Source organism: Myxine glutinosa, chromosome 7 (genome assembly GCF_964187855.1).
Source record: "Myxine glutinosa chromosome 7, kmMyxGlut1.1, whole genome shotgun sequence".
Taxonomy (NCBI): domain Eukaryota; kingdom Metazoa; phylum Chordata; class Myxini; order Myxiniformes; family Myxinidae; genus Myxine; species Myxine glutinosa.
The window spans coordinates 147,535,727-147,557,763 of record NC_136267.1 but is presented as its reverse complement, the minus strand read 5'-3'; the positions used below and the strand labels follow the sequence as shown (position 1 = coordinate 147,557,763).

The following is a 22,037-nucleotide window of genomic DNA, read 5'->3' as shown; positions in this document are numbered from 1 at the left end:
ATCCACTGGATGTGACCTTCTTTCACCACAAGATTACAGATCTCTGTCATTCTCTTCACACCCCAACTTCCTGCTGCCTTCAACATATCTCCCACAACTCCCGTCGGCCATCCCGCTTTTCTACTCTTCATTGCTTTTATCGCTTTCTCAACTTCCTTTTCAGTTATCTTCTCTGCCGGTCCTAAAACTGGGTTACTCTCTATGTTGCCATCCCATTCATTCTCTGTGTTCAACAGCATTTCCATACATCTTTTCCATCTTCCTTGAATTCCGTCTGGGTCCACAACGATTTGTCTCACTTCATCCTTCAAGCAACTCACCCCCATCACATCACACCTCTCTTTCGTTATCTGCTTTGCAATCCTGAATACCACTCTCTGACCCGATTCCGAATCCAAGCGTTCTCTGAACATTTTCCTGCATGCCTCCTGCGCCTTTGCTACCTCTTTCTTTGCAGCCTTTTTGGCTGCCTTACAACTTTCATGCTCTGCTTTTTCTGCTCCCGTACCCCTCGCCTTCTGCCACTCCTTGAACTTCTACCTCTTCTCGTAAATCCTCTTTCCAACTTCATCGTCACACCACCATGTTTCCGAATGCCTCGGTGGCCCTTTTGTGCATCCACATACCTCAACAACGGCTCCCAACAGACTATCTTTCATTGACATCCAACCATGTTCAAGCTGAACCACATCATCCTGTACCCTCCTCAGCCTCTCTTCTTCTTTTTTTTTTTTTTTTTGTATACTGAATCAAGGCTCGTGAAAGAGCTAACATTTATTTCACATACAAATCAACCAGACAAACAAAATATATAACAACAGGGAGCGGAAGACAAGATGGGGAGAGAAGGGGAAGCACACAAACACAACATCCGAGAGCAGGGAGATGTGTGGAAGGTAGAGGGCCTGGGGGAAGGAGGCATGGGAAGGGGGGGGGGGGGGGCGAGGAGGGAGAAGTATAAAACACAAGGACACCAAGGACTTCCTGGACAGAAGTTATTTCAAAAAAGTGGAATTGGGGTGAAATTAGCGGGGGTAGAAAAGATCAAGGTTTTGGATGGGGGAAGATAAGAGATGGTGGTGAACAGCTGTTTTAAAGACATGGAGGGTGGAGTGGGATTTAAGAGAGTGAGGGAGTTTGTTCCAGAGGTGGGTGAAAAGAGGAATGAAGGAGTGAAGGTGAGCAGAGAGTCTTGATTTTGGCAGTTTAACCATAAGGGGGTTGCAGGCAGATCTTGTGCGACCTGTGGGAAAATTTTCGGGACAGAGCCCAGAGAGAGCTGTGGGGGGCAAGGCCAGAGGAGTCAGTGGAAGACGGAAAGACCACCAACCTGCCTGCGGTGAGTGAGTGAGAGGCCCTTGGATTTAGCTTCATCGTGGGAGATTCCAATGATTCTGAATGCTTTGGTTTCAACAGCGTGAAGGCGAGCTAGGTGTGAGGCAGGATCACCAGCCCAGAGGGGAGAGCAGTATTCCATTGAGCTGCGGATGAAAGCCTTGTATGTGGTGAGGAGCTCAGGTGTGCCAAGAACTTCGCACGACGGAGGATGCCCAGTCAGCGACTGGCTTTGGAGGCCAGATTTGAAATGTGGTTTTCCCAGGAAAGATCATGGCAGATAGTGAGACCCAAAAGCTTGAGTGACAGAACTTCTTGGAGAGGATTATTCAGAAAGTGGATGGGAGGGTTGTCCAGTCGGTCTTTTCGGAGAGACATCGTGAGAGTGTGAGATTTGTCAGGATTGAAAGACATGTTCCACTTGTTTGCCCAGTCTGTGATTTTGTCAAGGTCTGCAGAGAGTGAGGAGGCTGCAGACTGCCGATCTGAGGGATGAAGAATGGAGCGACAGAGAGTAGAGTCGTCAGCAAACAGATAGAGAGGATTTTCAAGAGAGTCAGAGAGATCATTGATGAAGACCAGAAAAAGCACAGGGCCCAGAACACTGCCTTGGGGAACTCCAGCCTGAACAGGAAGAGGATATGAGAGAAACCCATTCAGGGCCACACGTTGACTACGACTAGAGAGGAAGTCCGCCAGACATGCGTGGAGATTTCCATGGATCCCAAAAGAGGAGAGTTTGGTGAGCAGAGCGGGGTGCCAGACCGTATCGAAGGCACGTGATATGTCAAGGGAGACTGCTCTAATTTCCTGTTTGGCATTGAGGACCTCCATCCATTGTTGAGAAAGCAGAAGCAGCATGTCCAGAGTGGAGTGTCCAGGTCTGAAACCAAATTGGTGATCAGAGATCAAGCCATTGGAGGAGAGGAAAGATTTCATATCTGAAGCAATGATGGATTCCATGACTTTGCTGATAATTGGGAGAAGGCTGATTGGTCTGTAGTTGCTGGGATCTGTTTTTGCACCTTTTTTGTGCAAAGCGGTGATGTTGGCAGATTTCCAAGCAGATGGAAGATGACCTTGAGCAAAAGAGAGGGTGAATAGAACAGAGAGAGGGAGTGAAAGAGCGGAAGAACAGGATTTTAGGACCCGTGGGCTAATGCCGTCAGGTCCAGTTGCAGAATCAGAGTCGAGGGTTGACAGAAACTTTTCCACCTTGTCAGGAGGAAAGGACACAGAGTCCAGGAACAGCTAGGTACGACTGGGTACAGAGAGGGATGGGTTTGGGACACAAGATTTAGAGGCAAACACAGAGTTGAGGCATTCAGCCTTTTCACGTGCGGAGTCAGCCGTGTGGCCATTTGAGGTGAGGGAGGGGATGGAGGGGGGACAAACACCAGAAACAGATTTGACCAGATGCCACCAGGATTTGGAAGAGGGAGACAGATAAGAGAGTTCGGTCCTGAGAACGGAGAGATATTGTTTCCTGGCTCTCCTGAGGGTGGACACACACTTGTTTCGGGTTTTGTGAAAGGAAATTAGATTTCCTTCTGTTGGATTTGCTTTCCAGGAGACGAAAGCAAGTTGTTTCTGGGCAATAGCCTCACCACAAGACTCCGTGTACCATGGACGGGAGGAAGGGTATGACAACTAAAGACGAGATGGGATAAATCTATGCATGAGAGAGAGCAATTTACTTTGGAAGAATTCCCAGGATGAGTTGATGTCAGAGGCAGTAGAGATGGGAGACCAGTCCAGATGATTGATGGCTGCTTGAAGACCGTGCCAGTTGGCCTGAGTGAAATGCCAGACTCGTCGACGCTGAGGAGGCTCTCTGAGAATGGTCAGAGAGATGTCCACTTTAACAAGCACATGATCAGAAGAGCCGATTGGAGCAGAAGAAGAGCAGCAGACATTTTCAGGTAAGTTAGTCATAACCAAGTCCAGAAGAGAAGATGCTCCGTTGACTGAGATCCGGGTTGGGAAATTGACAGATTGTGTCAGTCCCAGTGAGTCACAGAAGTCCTTTGCTGAAGAGCCATGGCTGGTGAGAGAGATACCCACCCCCAGCCAACTGGCATGGTGACAGTTGAAATCACCACATATGAGGAAGAGAGAGTTGGGATGGGTAGATAGAAGTTGGTCCATATTATCAGACAGCGAGATGTAGATGGTCATCACTGTTTGGTGGACGGAACAACACACATATGAACAAAAGGTGGGAGCGAAGGGGAAGCCGTAGCCAAAGGTATTCCTGGGGGTGAGGTGGAGAGAGGGCAGTGCAGGGCGAGTGAGGAAGAGAGTTTTTTATAAAGATAGCAACCCCACCTCCAGGACGAGGCTCAGGTCTATCATACCGGAGGAGGGAGTAACCTGGGAAAGATACCAAGGAATCAGAGACATCATGAAGGAGGAAAGTTTCTGTTAAGCAGATCACGTCTGGTTTGTCAGAAGCAACCTGTATGGAGAGATCAGTTAGGTTTGAGCGAAGGCCCCGGATGTTTGAGGTCCATACTGTTAAGGAAGAGGAAGGGGGAGCATCGGATACAGAACAGGGGGGGGGGGGAGCGGTAGGGTAAGATGTGGAAGAGGAGGAAGAGGTAGGGAGAGCTGTTGAAGGTGTGTCAGAGATTACAGAATAGCTTGGAGAAAGGGAAGAATGGGGCAGACAAAAGGTTTGATGGTGATTGGGTGAGGCGCAGTGAGGTGTTATTTGAGGAGGGGGAAGAGTGAGGCAGAAGGTTGAGGGAGAAGAAGGTGAAAGTTGGAAGGGGGAAGAAGCGGGGAGGACGCTTTGATGAGGGTATGACAAGGAGGGCATGACAACGTCCGTGTACCATGGACGGGAGGAAGGGTATGACAACTGAAGACGAGATGGGATAAATCTGTGCATGAGAGAGAGCAATTTACTTTGAAAGAATTCCCAGGATGAGTTGATGTCAGAGGCGGTAGAGATGGGAGACCAGTCCAGATGATGCCTCCCTCACTGTCACCTCTTTCAACCTCCACACCTTCATTCTCAGTTGGTACTTCACCCGCCGAGCTCTCCTCGCACCTTTCAACCTTATGTCGCAGACAACCAAGTGGTGCTGTGAAACAGCCTCCTCCTCCGGGATCACCTTTGTGTCCCGGAGGTACCCCCATCTCGCCTACGCACCATCAGGTAGTCAACGGTTGTCGTCGACCCACCTGACGTGCATGTAACAAGCTTATTATCCTCTTTCTGGAACTGAGTATTACAAATCAACAAATCAGCTCCATCAGCAAACTCCAAAATCCTTTCACCTTCTCCATTCCTCACACAATATCCGTAATCCCCATGAACTCCCTCAAAACCATCCATACTCCTTCCCACATGTTAATTTAGGTCTCCTCCTACCACAACAACTTCCTCATCTTTCACGTTTTCCATCAGCTTCTCTATCGCACACCAGAATTGGTCCTTCTCTTCATCGTGCCGACCAACCTGCGGAGCATATCCCGAGATGACGTTCACCAAGAGCTTTCCAATCATCATTTTCACCATCATCAACCTGTCACTCACTCTAGTCACACTCACCACACTGTCTTCAAACTCCTCAGAAAACAGGACACCAACACCATTCACGCCCTCTGGGCACCCTTGCGTTCCGGATTCGTCACTTCCGTTGTTGTGGTTTTCATCCACTGTAAACATTTTTGATTCCATGTACTATTATTGTTGTCGTTTAAGGGAAATAGATATTACTATTTTCAAAAGGTAAAAAGTTAATGTTTTAAATGAAACCGGAACCGAACGGCGAAGAAGACGAAGAGGGAGAGAAGGCGGAGCGAGTGAGTCGGAGAAGAAGCCGAGCTGCTTCGAGGTCTGGAGCGAACGTTGGTGAACGAGTCACGAGTGAACTTTGGGTTTCCCGGGAAAGGGATTCCTGCGACAGAGTTGTCATCGCTGTGACAGATAAACCTGCGTGACAGGTTTTGTGGTCGATTCCGAAGAGAATCGTTGGATTGCCGTTGCGCCACGAGAATGGGCCGTCGGCAATTTTACCTCGCGCAGGACTTGTGCTTCGCTCAACGTTTTTCATCTCGCTTCAACCATTTTCACCACATTCAGACGTTAATCTGGTGTGCGTGTGTAACGCGGCTTTTGAGTGCAAAATCTGCGGTTCGCCGATTTGGAGCCGTGGAACGTCCATACCCGAGGGTGTGATTTCCCAGTCGCCTTGAGGGCACCTTTGCGCAGCTTTGGCCGCGTGACTGTGACTGTCATCCGAACGGGATTCTGATCTCGATTAGACATTGTTCTGACGATCGCTGGAGCGGATCGACTTTGGCTTGATGCCAGAATAGAGACATTGGGGAATGTTCTTCTTTTCGCTCACTTGGAGCACAGTGAGTTATATTGTACAAACTTGATGGTACAATCATAGGAAGTATATATTGGTTGTACAATTGATTATGATTGTTGTTGTACTGTTATTCTTGTGTGACCTTAATACAATATTTGTTTGTTGGAAACAATTGGTGTGATTTCACCATTGATCTTCGACACAACACATCTTTCTGCCGTGACTCCTCTAAGGAGCTCGGAGGTACACCGTGACCAGGGGAGGATGACATGTCATGGGAGGAGCACGTAACACTTGCCTCACAAACTTGTATTTCTATCACTGCCTACCCTTCACCATTCTCACAGCACTTCCCTTCCATCTCGTCTCTTGCAAACAACATATGTCCACTCTTCTTCTGACAAATACTTCCACCACTTCTCCTGATCTCCCTGTCATTGTCCCTACATTCCATGTCGCAAACCTCAGAAACCGATCTCCTCTTCGGGCTGTACACTGCCCATATGTTGCTGTAATTGTCATGGTTCTCTTTTTGAGGCAATGTTTTTACGGCCGGATGCCCTTCCTGACGCCAACCCTCTTAGTCGTTAGCAAATAATGTAAGTATTTAAAAAATTTTGAAAGTACTGCCAGTCTCCAAGCTGTCTGTTCCCATAGAAGTAAAGAGACTGCACTGATACACTGGTTTATTCCATATGTTTTGAATCAGTGAACCATACAGTGCTTCAATCCAGTAACTTGGCAGTCATGACAAAGGGATTGCAGTGTTACAATAATATTTACTGCATCATTTTTATTTATATTAGTATTATTATTATGACGAAAACGATACTACTTTATGAAGAAACATGGACTAATTTGTCCGAAACAGCCTGACGGCGAGCCCTGAAGGGATGAAGACTAAGGCCTATACATATTATTGTTGGAAGACCCATAACACCTATACTTTCGATATTTGATAGTTGTTTAAACAATCGGTTTGTTTGTGTTTCACACAGAAAAATATATATAAAGGTAGAGCATAGTGATTGCGACATATGACAGGTTCAACAATATGTTTGTCCTGAATGGCATTTTAAATCAAAATGGCGGTGTGTGGAGTCAGCCTTCGCACACCACAATGACATCACAGACATAATCACATCACATCATCCCTGTCATGTGACCAGATCCTCAGCTCTGATTTGTGTACTTTTGTGAAGGACATACATACATACGGAGAGACAAACGCTGTTCCAGATGGCTTTGCCCGACGCCGGAAAAAGTGGCGTGTTTGTGGGGACTCAGGTTTTGATTTTATTAATATTTAAAAGTTCCGTGCCTTGAGGCCTCACAAAGCTAAAGCATTTTGGACTCTTGCACGATTTATTCTGATGTCATCGTTTTGTGATATCCTTTTTCACTGCTGCTGACAAAGTTTTAGACTCGACTCAAACAAATCCCGAGAAAAATCGGAAAACATTTGACTTTTTAAACAGAAAAAAACCCCCCAAAAAAACGCACCAGTCCGGAGGAAGCAGTTCAGTTTGGCATTTTTGATATGAAATTGGCAAAGCCGAGAAATGCACAAAATCCGTTAAAATTACCCATAATAAACCGATAGAACCAGCCTTTAGAATTATCCTTTTGAACCTATTAGAATTATCCTTCAGATACCTTTAGAATTGCACCTTAGAACCAATTAAAATTACCCTTTGGAACCTTTAGAATGAAAAAGAGCTTCTTCTTATTCTTCATTTACGCTTACGAACATAGCCATCTATATTGAAGCAGCTTCACCGCTTAAAAACTGTGGTGACTTGATTTTGAAGCCCCTTCCTGAACGGACAGACAAACAGACTGGCGAAGAATAGATAAGTAGAATAGAAAGGGCATTCGGTAGAGCCAATACCTATGCAAGGTTCAGCAGTTTATGTTTTGTATCCCAACAATAGGCCGGATCCGATTCCGGACGTGAACCAAAATCGAATTGGCTTGTTTTTGACAGCTATGCAAATCATGCACCTGGTTTTGATATAACTCGTCCACAATATCATGCTGAGAATTGTTTTTGTCATTATCACTCAATGGTGAAAAATCACTTAAACATAAAAAAAAAATTCTCATATTGCTATTGGGATATTCATCAAATTTGAATCAATTCTGCAATATATCTGATTTAGCATGAGCTTATCACTCAATGGTGAGAATCACTTTTTAAAATCTCAGATCCGAATCTTCACCACAATTTCATCCTTGTCACACACTCACACCTCCACCAAATTTCTCCGAATCCATCCACAACTCTGAGATATCCTGTTCACAGACAAACAAAAAATAGACAGACAGGAGTGCAATTCCATAACCTGTGCCCACCAATAGTGGCAGAGCTACAAACATGGAGAGACAACGGATCTGGTCCGAACACTTAGCTTTGATAAACTTGAAGGATACATGGCACGATTCAAGCCATTAAGAGTGTGGTGATCCGTGACCTGGACGGAAGTTCATGTTTATTTTGTTGAAGACTTGCCCTGCTGCCCTATTATCAGTTCACGCTCTCTATCACCATGCTCTTCCATGATACTCCATGTTGCAGAAAAGCAATAACAATGGAAGATGTAAAAACAGAACAAAAGGAGTGCCGGTTACCTGCAAAATTTAATCGGGTCATTTTCCTTGAACCATGTGTGGTTTACAATCTCCTGCAAAACAATGGATGTGTTGGAATCAAATATGAACACGATCAGGAAACACCTCCACTGGTGAGCAATTGCATTTTGATCCACACTAACAGGAGGTCAGTTACCCCAGCATGTGAAAACATTCTTGTACATGCAAATAAAACACTGCATATGAAAACTGCATCAATCCCTCACCGTCATAGTGAGCCTCTCCATTGGATCCTCCCGAAGCATCGCAGCCAGAAGGGAAACCAATGTTTCCCTTGCAAAGGTTGGTGGACTGTTTTCCACATTGAAGTCAGTTTTGCCATATGACATCTGCAAAGAAGTAAAACAAATGTATTTTGACCGAATCCCAAACAATCGTCGCAATCGAATACTAACATTTGCATAATAAGCACATTCCAAACAAAAGCACTCATTGATGCAATAACCAAGGTTTGATTCAAAACTAATAAAATACATTTTCATTCATCAAATAAGTTATGGTGCACAACAAAAAAGTTTTTTTTCTTCGCTGAAAAAGACCCTATCATCTCAATAATTGGATATTAAGTATGAACAACAACTCGGTCTAACAACTAACTAACAACTCTGACTCGGACTAACAACGTGCATAACTGCTCTTAGCGGTTCCACTATTCGTGGAATCCACGTATTCGCTGTTCCGTAATTCGTGGTTCCGCTATTCGCAGAATCCACATATTCACGGTTGATAAAATCCACATATTCACCGTATCTCTATTCGTGGAAAAACGCAAATACACGGTTTTTTTCTTTTCGTGTCTGTTCTGTGAAATCGCGGTTTTTTCCCTCCCTATTCGTGACTGTTCCACGAATTCGTGGTTTTTCAGGGGCGCAAAAAAAGAAAATTCACAAGCAGCGAACTTGACATTTATAAAACCCATCTTTTACCAGCCATGAACACAGCAGCTGGACAAATGCAAAAAACTTATTCTACAAGCCGAGAGCATGACCTGCTTATAATGTGCAGTAAGTAAAGTACTGTACTTTCACTGCTGTGTACTTTGCGTTTTCATGGCTTTCGCGGCCGCGAATTTTAGCTGCACTATAAGCGAGCTTCACGAGATATCCCACCAGATGTGTGAACAAGTCATCCTCCATGAGTGAAAGAATGCAAACGCTTCAATAAATCGATACAGTTTGCAGCACATCCAACTACTCGTCGATGTTGAGGGGCGGCAGCAACTGCGCAGCGCCACCCAGCGACGAAAACCAACACCTGTCACACCTGTTACTCCCTTCCTATTAACACACTCTTAGCATCAGCATCTCCTTTCACACCACACTCATAATCATGACACCATTATAAACTAGAATGGCACCCAGTAGAGAGCATACCTCCACCAGGTGAACAGTTTACGTTTTGTATCCCAGAGTAGACCAGAAAATCACAATACAGAATCACATTTAATCAAAATCATCCGTCCACAACTTTTTGAGATATTTTGTTCACAAACAAACAAACAGACAGACAGACAGGGGTGAAAACATAACCTCCATCCACCTTTGGTGGTGGAGGTAACAATACTCACTTCAATAACATTATGTCCATCAAATTGAAGTCCATCAAATAATTTCGTGAACAGGATGCCAAGTGCCCACACATCGACTGGGGGACCTTCGTAGCCATGCTCTGTGATCTCTGGTGCCATGTAGCCAGGTGTGCCCCAGCCATCATAAAATTTTTTACCATGCATGAAAGGTGTGGCCATGTTGAAGTCGATGACCTTGACGCTCAACCGAGAGCTGAAAAGCACGTTTTGTAGCTGGAGAATAAACAGAAATAAATATGTTAAAAAACATTTAACCTTTGGTGATAAATTATATTGAAGGAAAGATGTAAATGTAAATGTGAAGTGAAGGCAGGAAAAAAAATTCCAGAAAGAGAAAAGTTTTTAAAATAACATCCTCTATCAATTTCAGTCAGGAGTTTACATAATATAGAGGTGGCTGAAGCGAGTAGAAAGCGAGGTTTACAAGCGATATACAAATGAGGAGTACAAAGTCACAGGAAGTGAGACTTTGTTGAGCTAAATGTCAGGAATCGAAGGCCACAAGATATGGAGGTGTGAAAGGAAAGAGAAACTCAGAAGAAGTTTCGCAATCTCGGTAAGGGACAATATTATATCGAGAAAAGGGCGACCTGAAGCAGGGAATTAATGAAGAGTGTTCTGTGTGGATAGAGATTAGGGATGGAAGAGTAGTTAGTCACGTATAATCAGGCTTCTCGTGTGACGGAAGAGTAAGATTGAAAGGTTCATGAAGAATTCAAAATGTATTGTCGTGTGGCTGGCTCAGTTAACACCGAGAGTACGCCACGGATGGATAATCGAGCTTAACGACGCGTTTCCCAATTGATGGCGGATCATACACAGGAAGGGAATTGGGGGGATTATGCCGCTTATCTTCACGGTCCGATGTCTTCTCCCTGTGGAAATTAACTCACGAACTAACACGGAATTTATGGTACAAAAAGAAATATTTCTCAAACAGAAAGGAAAACAATGAAACGCAACGAAAGTAAAATGTTCTGAATCGGCACGACTTCACACCTCACTTCAAATACACGGACAAAGGAATATTCAAATAAAAGAATCATCGTGTTGTGTTCTGTGGTGTGTCTTTTCTGTCTGCAGCATCGGTCGATCAGGCTCCGTCTGACACAGCTCTGGTCAGCGCAAACCGCTCGGTCCCACCTGCTGGCATTCCACTGCTGCCCCGCCACCCCCCCCCCCCCCAGGACCCCTGTTCACCAGGCCTCTCGCGCCAAGTGAGCAAGCGTGCAATGGTCTCTCGGCTGCTGCAGCTCGTACGCTCCCCGGTGAACACCGGGGAAGAGAATCGTAGGCGCTCCAACGTCTTTTGAAGCAAAACTCCAAAACGGGAACGAAAAGCAAGGGCAGAAAAGAGGTCCAACAGGAAGGCAGCCAACATGAGAAGGAGAAAGGGAAGAGCTCAATTGGACAGTCCAGAGCAAAAGGGCCATGGGAAGAGCTCAAATGTCAAAGAGCCCAAAATGAAGAAGAGAAGAGCTTCCTGCTTGTCTTTCTGGTCAGTCCTTATGGCGGCGGGGAATTAATTAATGTGTGCACTAATGGGGCTATCTAATGTCGAAGACTGCATTGCCATAAGGGTCACAGGGATGATCACCAGGTCTGACACACGGGAATTAGCTTAGTCCTTACTCTACCTATCACCGGATCATCTTCGTATGATCACAGGTGCACACTGAATCTGACAAACTGCCTAAACACAGAACTTATTATATCCAGATTCTCTAGCACGACAGACGAAGCATGATACCTATGCAGATCTACCTAAATCTATATATGCCTACCCCAAAATTCATAACAGTATTGTAGTGAGGGAAGAGTGCTGATTGTGGGTGATATTAATTTGCCAGGGATAGACTGGGTTCAGAAACAGGGAAAGGGCAGAGGAGGAATTTCATGATCTTCTCCAGGATTTCTTTTCAATGCAGTTTGTCAATAATCCCATGAGGAGCGGAGTGTTGGACCTCTTATGAGGTAATAATCTGAATAAAGTGGAGAAGGTTAAGGGAGAACAGCATTTATGGACAAGAGACCATAACATCGGGTGTGTAATTGGATTTTGGGACTACCATGAATAGATATCAAAATTACACACAAATTCCAACAGTGGGTAGCTGCCTTTTTCACAGACCACAACCGAGCTGGAATGGATATTTAATTTTGATTTCTTATTTTCTATTTATATTTGAAGTTTAAATCATAATATAATGAACACAAAAAGGGTCCATATGTGACAGATCCCGCCCTCTTTCCGTCCATTGTAGGTTTCATCCAACAATATGAATTTTGTTCTTTCCTGCCCCCTCCACTTCCCACTCCCATTCCTTTCTTCGCTGCACCAAAAATGGTTTTCATTGCAGTGTCAGGCAGAACGTATCACGGTCTGCACTGGTGCAGTTGGTTACCTTTATATCCCTGTGCACAATGTTCTGGGCGTGCAAGTACTCAAAAGCATCAGCCATCTGGAGGGAGGAGGAGATGAAATATTCAAACATGGACACAGATTGTGGTTGTTGAGATTTTACAATTTTGAGATCAATTATTTCTGTCATATTTCAAACCACGACACAAACATCACAATGAGGGTGGAATGAGGAATGGAATGGGTATTCTACCAACTTCTGCTCCAACCTCTGCTCCAAATGGTAAATAACTTCTGCTCACCTGTTTCATGGGAAACCACAATCTTCTTTCTGTAAATTTCCTCAGAAAATGAATTTGGGAAGCGAGTGAACCTGCACACAGCAGACAAACATACAAGGGTAAGGTAATGAGATTTAAAAAAATGTGTGTACAGAATCGAGGCTCGTGCAGAGCGAACAAATTAAACATGAAAACATGCACAGACACATAAAACATACAATGAAGGGAGCGGGAGACAAGAGGGGGAGAGAGGGAAGCACACAAGCACAAAAACAGCAGAGAACAGGGACGGCGGTAGATCTGTGGAAGGGAGAGGACTTGGGGAAGAGGAAGTTGGGGGGGGGGGGGGGGGAGGTAACTTGTATAACGCAAATGAACACCACGAGGAATTGCAGGAAATAAGTCAGAGATTCAAAGAGTCAAATTTGGAGTGTTTTATCGGGGGTCGAAAAGATCAAGGTTTTGGACGGGGCAAGATACGAGATAGTGGTGAACACCTGTTTTGAAGACCTGGAGGGATAAGTGGGATTGAATAGAGTATGGGTGTTTGTTCCAGAGGTGAGAGAATAGAGGAATGAAAGAGTGAAGGTGAGCAGAGAGTCTTGATTTTGGTAGTTTCACGAGAAGAAGGTTGCTGCCACATCTTGTGCCTCCTGCAGGAATATTTGGGGAGCAGAGCACAGACAGAGCTGGGGGAGCTAGGCCAGAGAAGAGTCGATAGAAGACAGAAAGACCACCAACCGGCATGCGGTGACCGAGTGATAGGCCCTCAGAATCAGCTTCATCACTGGAGATACCAATGATTCTGAAACCTTTGGATTCAACAGCGTGAATCCGAGATAGGTGTGAGGCAGGAGCACAGGCTAGAGGGGAGAGCAGTATTCCGTTGAGCTGCGGATGAAAGCTTTGTTCATGATTATGAGCTCAGAGGTGCCCAAAAAGGACCTCTCACGACGGAGGATGCCCAGTCGGTGACTGGCTTTCGAGACCAGCTTGGAAATGTGGTTTTGCCAGGAAAGATCTTGGCAGATAGTAAGACCCAAAAGCTTGAGTGACAGAACTTATTTGAGAGGATTGTTGAGCAAGTAGATGGGAGGAGTGTGTAGCGGTATTTTTGGAGAGACACAGTGAGAGTGTGAGATATGCCAGGATTGAAAGACATGTTCCACTTGTTTGACCAGTTTGTGGTTTTATCCAGGTCTGCAGAGTGAAGAATTTTGCATTTCTGAGGAAAAAGGAGGAGAGGGGAAGTTCTTTTGGTTTTGAAGATTTGAATGTTTCATTGATAAAATAAACACAAAATGCTGAAGATAAAAATTTGCTTGAAAACGCAAAGGTCATTGAAGAGCAAGGTGATGGAGGGCCACAGCTGGATACAAGTAGGGGAATGAATGAACAGGAAGACGGGTGTGTGAAAAAGACAGAGAGGGAGAGAGAGGGGGGTGGATGGGGTTAACACAAGACACTGGAAGTGAAGGATAAAATGATAAGAGGGTTCATGGGCCAAGACAAAATATTGAGGAGAGGATAGAGGGTGACATGAGATGGTGGTGCACCACCTGCAATAAGTCTTGGAGGGGAGAATGTGATTGAATAGCTTCCAGAGGGCAGTTACAGAAATGGGAGAAAAGAGGAACCATAAAGTGTGTGTGGAAAGTGTGCACTTTGAGTATAACCAGCAGGGGATTACTGGAGGAACTTGTGTAGTGAAGGAGCGGGAGACTTATCAGTATCTTCCAAGACTCTCTGTCTTTTGACAGGCCGCATAAATGAGATGAGCCGCTCCGTCTGTCATGTGAGGAACTGGCAATGTGTTTCAGCCTCATCACATGACATGATAATTATGTTGAGAGCTTCTTATTTAACAGAAACCAAATCAGTTTGTGATGCTGCCATCTCTTCACCTAAATGAGAGGTTGCACAATCACAAACAGGTTTCCTGGATCCTGTGGAATATAAAGGTCTCACGAGGTCTCCATTGACCAACACAGAAACCTTGTTGGCCATGAGTTTAAGGAATTATTTAGAATGATGGAAACTGCAGCTGTTCGGAAGAAAGCTTTGATATGTGATCCACGTCATGGCTGATGGTGAAGCCTATAAAGTCAAGAAAACGAACCACTTCCTGTGTCTGACCAGGAAAATAGATCAGTTGGTTGTTTTTGACAATTGTGCCGGAGTGACAGGGTGAAACTGAGATTTGTCAGAACTGAATGAGATGGTCCAACAATCAGAACATCATAATTCATGTTTTCTAATGACAATCATTTAGCTGCCAAAGTAAAAGTTGACTTGACAGACACAAACAGTGGATTTTCAGCAAAATGACGTCAAAAACCTCACCTGCTGCCACATACTCCATAACGAGGACTGTGCAGTCATTTTGTGGATCTTTTGTTGGGATGGCGATAAACTTCACTGAAAGGATACAAGATGGTGGAGCACAAGTTAATATGGCATAAGAAACTCATCCAAAGTCAAATACCTTTAAACGACACGATAAACATGCACATTGCGTGTGATAACAAATAGTCAACAGGTGAGCCTCAACATCCTCCTTTCACCATCACCATTCATGATCTTGTCTGAGAACATTTGGGGAGAACCGCACCAATCAAAAGTACATCGATTAAATAAGCACAGGTGATTGCAGAAAGCGTTGAGACCAGTACAAATGGGCCAAACGAGGTTGGAAAAGCAATGGGGGGGTGGGGTATCTGGGTAGTTTGTGTACGGATCACAATTCGTATCGAGCAGATTTACGTTCAGGCAAACAACTGATGAGAATTATTCCGATAAGACGACATTTGTCAAACACACAAGATTCGGTTGGCAGAGAACATTTGATTTACAGTGTGTTGGAGTCTCATGATTAATAACACACTGGCAAATTAAAGTGAAAATCAAAGATCTGATAAGACGATCCGGTTTCCAGCTACTCTACTTCTTTTCGGTTGTTGACCACTTTTGTTCGTATCGTGGGCACATCACCACACAATTTGAGTGCCTCTTTTGTTACTTTTACATCTTGCACTCAGCAGTTCGTTTGCAGGATATGATAGAATGCAAGCGATATTTCTATTTAAGAACAAGCAATCCAAAAGCGGCCTACACGATGGCCTGGAGCTCTCGATGTACGCAGACTCGCCTCGTGGCCGTTTCGCCTGGGTTGGCAACTCGGCCTAGCTATAAACTATGATCCCGGTGTTTCACAGGCAGGGTGGTTCAATGATTGTGCCATCCCATGGAGGGAGATTAAACTAGCATCCCATCTACCACCCTCTTGAGGTGTGGATAAGTGTGCACTCCCCTGAGTTAATACTTGGTGGAAACACCTTTGACAGCAATTACAGCTGTGAGTCTATTTATATATAAATAAATATTTTGCACATGGAGTTCATAGAAGTGTTCAGAGAATTTGCTGATTGGAGTGATCATCTTCTGTGGAATTCCATAAGATCTCAGCATCTTCCACAGGCGTCCTCTATGAACACGATCGAATTCCTTCTTGAAGTCAATGAAGTTGACAGAAAGCGGTGTGTTCCATTCTAAACATTTATATCATGATACTATTAATAAAATAACACTCAAACTTCATTAAGTTTGAGTGAAATCCACACTTACTAATGTTTGGGTGGTTTAGCGCCTTCATTATCGAAGCTTCACCCCAGAGCTGCAACAAAATAAAAAAAATTACAAAAAGAAGGAGCAAAGAGAAAGAGAAAAATCATACAAATTTCTTCTCTAAGCCGGATAAAGGTAAAGTCACACCATCACAATAACCACAAGATTGAAACTCACACACAGAGACGCACAGCCTCAGGGGCAAGAGACAAAGATGTATCACAGACAAAAGTTCTGCCAGGAGAGTTCAGGGGTTAAACTGCGTTCTTACTTCAGCAATTAAAACACCACTATCGTAGGCGAGATAGGGGGCACCTCCGAGACACAAAGGTGATCCCGGGGGAAGAGGCTGTTTCACAGCACCACTTGGTTGTCTGCGACATAAGGGTGAAAGGTGCGAGGAGAGCTTGGCGGGTGAAGTACCAACCGAGAATGAAGGTGTGGAGGTTGAAAGAGGTGACAGTAAGGGAGGCATTAAAAGAGAGGCTGAGTAGGGTCGAGGATGATGTGGTTGAGCTTGAAAGTGGTTGGATGTCAATGAAAGCTAGTCTGTTGGGAGCCGTTGGTGAGGTATGTGGATGGACAAAAGGACCACCGAGGCACTCGGAAACATGGTGGTGGGATGATGAAGTTGGAAAGAGGATTGACGAGAAGAGGAAGAAGTTCAAGGAGTGGCAGAAGTCGAAGGGTACGGGAGCAGAAACAGCAGAGCATGAAAGTTATAAGGCAGCCAGGAAGGCTGCAAAGAAAGAGGTAGCAAAGGCGCAGGAGGCATGTAGGAAAATGTTCGGAGAACGCTTGGATTCGGAAGAGGGTCAGAAAGCAGTATTCAGGATTGCAAAGCAGATAGCGAAAGAGAGGTGTGATGTGATGGGGGTGAGCTGCTTGAAGGATGAAGTGGGACAAATCGTTGTCAACCCAGATGGAATTAAAGGAAGATGGAAAAGATATATGGAAATGCTGTTGAATACAGAGAATGAATGGGATGGCAACATCGAGAGTAACCCAGTTTTAGGACCGGCAGAGAAGATAACTGAGAAGGAAGTTGAGGAAGCGATAAAAGCAATGAAGGGTAGAAAAGCGGGAGGGCCGACGGGAGTTGTGGGAGATATGTTGAAGGCAGCAGGAAGTTGGGGTGTGAAGAGAATGACAGAGATCTGTAATCTGGTGGTGAAAAAAGGCCGCATTCCAGTGGATTGGGAACTGAGTACCCTCGTCCCTCTATACAAGGGGAAAGGTGACCCTCTGGAGTGTGGCTCGTACCGAGCGATAAATTATTGGAGCATGGAATGAAGGTATTGGAAAGGGTGTTGGAGAGGAGGATAAGGAAGAAAGTGAAGATCGACGAAATGCAGTTTGGATTTATGCCAGGAAGAGGAACGAAAGACGCGCTTTTCATTGTGAGGCAGTTGCAGGAGAAGTACATGGAGAAGAGGAAGAAGTTGTTTCTTGGGTTTGTTGATCTGGAGAAAGCATTCGATCGGGTTCCACGCAAAGTATTGACATGGGCATTGAGGAAGTTAGGAGTGGAGGAATGGTTGATCAGAGTAGTGATGGCAATGTACAAAAGAGCGCGCACAGCTGTAAGGACGAAGGACGGGAACAGTGGTGAGTTTGAGGTGAAGGTGGGAGTGCATCAGGGGTCGGTACTAAGTCCACTACTATTTGTAGCTGTGATGGAGGTGCTGGCTCAGAACGTAAAGGAGGGTTTACCGTGGGAGTTGTTGTATGCAGATGATCTGGTGTTGATTGCGGAAAGTATGGATGGACTGAAGGAAAAGATGAACACGTGGAAGGAATGTATGGAGACAAAAGGTCTGAAGGTGAATATCAGAAAGACGAAGGTGATGGCAAGTGGTAAAGCATGTGGTGAGGTGGAAAGAACTGGGAAGTGGCCCTGTGCTGTGTGCAGGAAGGGTGTCGGAGTGAACTCCATTCAATGTACAATGTGCGCTGAGTGGGTTCATCAAAAATGTAGTGGTCTGAGAGGGTCATTAACCAGTGTGGCAGCTACATTCAAATGTAAGGTGTGCACAGAGGGAGCTGCAGATGGAGGAAATGTTGAGTTGGATCTAGGAGACGGCGTGAAGCTGGAAGGTGTGAAAACATTTTGCTACCTCGGAGACATGCTGAATGGAGAAGGTGGATCAGACTCGGCAACGGTTGCTCGAGTGAGATGTGCATGGAAGAAGTTTCGGGAATTGAGTGGCGTGCTGATGATGAGGGGAGTGTCGTTGAAGCTGAAGGGAAAGGTGTATGCTGCATGTGTGAGAAGTGTTATGATTTATGGGAGCGACACATGGGTAATGAACGTAGAGCAGCAACGAAGGTTGGAAAGGGTGGAAATGCGAATGGTTCGACGGATGTGTGGAGTATCGTTGAGAGAGAGGAAGACAAATGATGAATTGCGAAAGATGATGGGAATAGAGCCTGTGATTGATGCTGTGAAGAGGAACAGGTTGAGATGGTTTGTTCATGTGTTGAGGAAGGATGAAAATTACTGGTTGAGAAGAGTGATGGAAATGAAAGTAGAAGGAAGTAGAAGACGGGGAAGACCGAGAAAGACTTGGCTAAAGATGGTGGAAGAAGAAATGCGGGCAAGGGGGTTAACAAGGAGAGATGCAGAAAATAGGGCAAAATGGAGAAGATTGTCATGGGGACCGCAAGGCTAACCCCCGCTCTAGCAGGGAAAATGGCCTTTAAAATGCATGTTGTTGTTGTTGTATCTCCACATAAATATAAACTTACTTCTATTGAATATTTCAAAGATCTTGCCTTCTTTAAAGCAACCTGAAAGAGGGGACAAGAGATCGTATTATAACATATCAGCTACAATGCAGAGAAATGAGTTGAACAAATGATGTTGGTGTGTCGTGACGGACAATTATTATTTCTGTTTACACTGAAGAGCTAAATGAGAGAAAGGAACAATTTCACACAGACGGGGAATAAAAAGGTGAATAGGTAAACGATTCCATCAACACACAAGTGAATCTAGTCGAGTGGTACAAATTGGAAGGACAAAACATTGAGGTGCAAAAGAAAAAGCATCGTTCATCATCAAGAAGAGAGAAGACACATTCAGATGCAGGAGAATTTCCTGATCCCTTCGCTCCCATCCTTCCTTCTTCCATGTGTCTCTCTGTCATGTCCCTCCACACTGCCATCTGTGTTTTCCACCATGTTCTGTTCTGTGTTCTATCTCGCTCTCCCGTGTGCTGTTCCCTCTCCCAAAAAGTGAAATGAAGACAGAGGAAGTATCCCACAAGCTCGTACCTTTTCTGCCGAGTTGACATTCTTTGCTTTGTAAACAAATCCAGAACGTCCTTCTCCAATTTTGGAGATAACCTCCCACATCCTGAACTGAAAACAAAGGCACAAACAGAGCTTCACAACAGTGCTTCTGAAATAAAAAAGTAATAAAGCCATGTTTAAATGATTATTTCACATCAACTCGATAATTATAATAATCATCATCATCATATTCACGTTCCGTAGCCTCGAGAGAGCACATACTTGGCCACAATGCTGGTCACGTCGCCACTCCGGCTCAGGAAGCTCGGGCACGAATTTGAAATGTGCTGAGGGTGCATTTTATGAGAGAGGACGACAAATGATGAATTGCGAAAGATGATGGGAATAGAGCCTGTGATTGATGCTTTGAAGAGAAACAGGTTGAGATGGTTTGGTCATGTGTTGAGGAAGGACGAAAGTGACTGGTTCAGAAGAGTGTTGGAAATGAATGTAGAAGGAAGTAGAGGACGGGGAAGACCGAGAAAAGCTTGGCTAAAGATGGTCGAAGAAGAAATGCGGGCAAGGGGGTTAACAAGGGGAGATGCAGAAAATAGGGCAAAATGGAGAAGATTGTCATGGGAACTGCAAGGCTAGGGAAAATGGCCTTAAAATGCTTCTTGTTGTTTGTTGTTGTGGGTGCCAGCGATAGTTTGCCTCCTCTTTGTGAAGGACACCATGGGATCTTTAATGTCCACAAACGAATTCCGGCATAAGGATGACCAGTTTCACGTCCAACCGAGGGACGGCACACACATTGATGAATCACACGGCCTATGAAACACCCGAATGACAGTTCATAGCTGGGTTGGAATTCAAACCCAGGCTAGGCAGCTCACATCAACGACTGGAAGATATCTCATGGGAACTAAAAAGGAGGAAATAATTGGTGCAATAAATTAATATAGCAATACCACCAATTATGTCGTAACGTAATTACACCACTACCAACCAGCCTTGCGTCGCCTCAACTCACACCTACATCGCTTTATGAACCATACCTTTTATTCTCGAACGTTTTCAGAACTTACAAGACTGATAGAAACGCCATAATACATCACAAAGTACAAAATTGGGAGATTGCAAAATCGTAGACAGAACAACTGTACGTTTGTGTTCTTGAATACAGCTGTCATCTATCTATAATTCCAGCAATCTCTGTGTGTCTGTCTGTGTGTTTGTCTGTGACCGCTGTTTCTCGACAACCACGGGTCCGATATACTTGAAACTTGCCAGGTATATTGCTGGGGACCCGAGGATGTGCCTTTTCAAGGTTTCATATTAATCGGACAATTACTGACCGAGCTATGTCCAAAAAACGCTTCAACCAATCAGAGAGCAGCGAGCTATCACGTGTGCCGAACGTGGCGATCAGACTCTGCCTCGGACGGCACATTTGACAGCGTATTCATTTATTTCACGTTGGAAAACTATGTTGCCGTTAAACTATGTTTTAAAACGAATTCAAACTGCGATTAAATTAAAACGATTCATCCTAACTGCGATTTGCGAACTTCCGGACAGTGACGACTTATCTTCCGGCAGCCAATCACAGAACGCTCTGTTGCGTAGGCGTGGCCGATGTGAGACGAGCGGAGCTGAGCGCGTTACGAGCTGACCGCCATTACGGTACGTAATTCGATTTCTTATGCGCATTATTTCTCCCAATTCAGTCAGAGCGAAGGGCGGAAGCGAAGAGCGTTGGTTTTTTTGTTTACGGGCGTACGGGCGGGGTAGAGCGTACGGGTAGCGTTTTTTTTTTTTTTTGGCCACGGGACGGGCACCCACGTACGGCCAATGCCCTATGTTGGCGTTAAACTATGTTTTACAACTAATAAAAACGAATTTGCGATTCATTCGCTTTCCTGCGCGTTTGTGTACGCGATGGCGATTTCTTTACCAAACTCCGGAAGCCGTTCGCTTTGGACCGAACCATTGCATGTAAATAGAGGGGGGGGATTGTCACCACTCGCAAGCCGTTCGCTTTGGACCAAACCATTTCATGTAAATAGAGGGGGGGGATATAATTTTAGAGATATATATATAGTACGGGCATGCCCTAGTTAATCAAAAAGAGGATTATCATCGGTAAAAAGTGAAATACAATACGGGAAGTGGCGACGTTAGGAACGCGTCCCACGCTTATCTTATTAATGTGAATAACAACAAGAGCACCACTCTACGACGCCATGACTGACTGATATGCCTCCACACACATTATTCATACTTGCACCAAGTTTGATTTAATTTATTCTGCTGCTCTCAAGTATCACATTTTTCCTAACATGACCTCTGACCTCACCAAAATCGCCTCACTTCTCACGTTTGATGCCAAAATATAATCAGTTCATCTTTGCATCACAATATACACTTATACCAAGTTTGGGCAAAATCCCATCACTGATTCACACGTGAGAACAATGACAGATTTTTTTTTACCGAACATGCCCTCTGACCTTTGGACAGTCCGCGGAAGCATTTAAACTAGAGGTTCCAGGGAACCTGAACTCAACTGGTCTATATCAATATGGTTAGAATATGCACAATAGAACCACAAACTATATAGTTGATATGTA

At 44.7% G+C, this 22,037-nt stretch overlaps 1 protein-coding gene across 1 annotated transcript in view; it reads right to left on the bottom strand.

Moving 5' to 3' along the window:
• Nucleotides 1–22,037, bottom strand: part of LOC137431726 (uncharacterized) — a 188,095-nt gene that overhangs the window by 84,808 nt on the left and 81,250 nt on the right. Inside the window, exons 24-32 of the mRNA XM_078782396.1 lie at nt 19,447–19,533; nt 18,919–18,960; nt 16,171–16,219; nt 14,890–14,964; nt 12,568–12,638; nt 12,309–12,365; nt 9,883–10,116; nt 8,522–8,644; nt 8,295–8,347 (exon numbers count right to left, since the gene is read on the bottom strand). Of these exons, the coding sequence (XP_078638522.1) occupies nt 8,295–8,347; nt 8,522–8,644; nt 9,883–10,116; nt 12,309–12,365; nt 12,568–12,638; nt 14,890–14,964; nt 16,171–16,219; nt 18,919–18,960; nt 19,447–19,533 (791 nt within the window). The remainder of the gene's footprint in view (nt 1–8,294; nt 8,348–8,521; nt 8,645–9,882; nt 10,117–12,308; nt 12,366–12,567; nt 12,639–14,889; nt 14,965–16,170; nt 16,220–18,918; nt 18,961–19,446; nt 19,534–22,037) is intronic.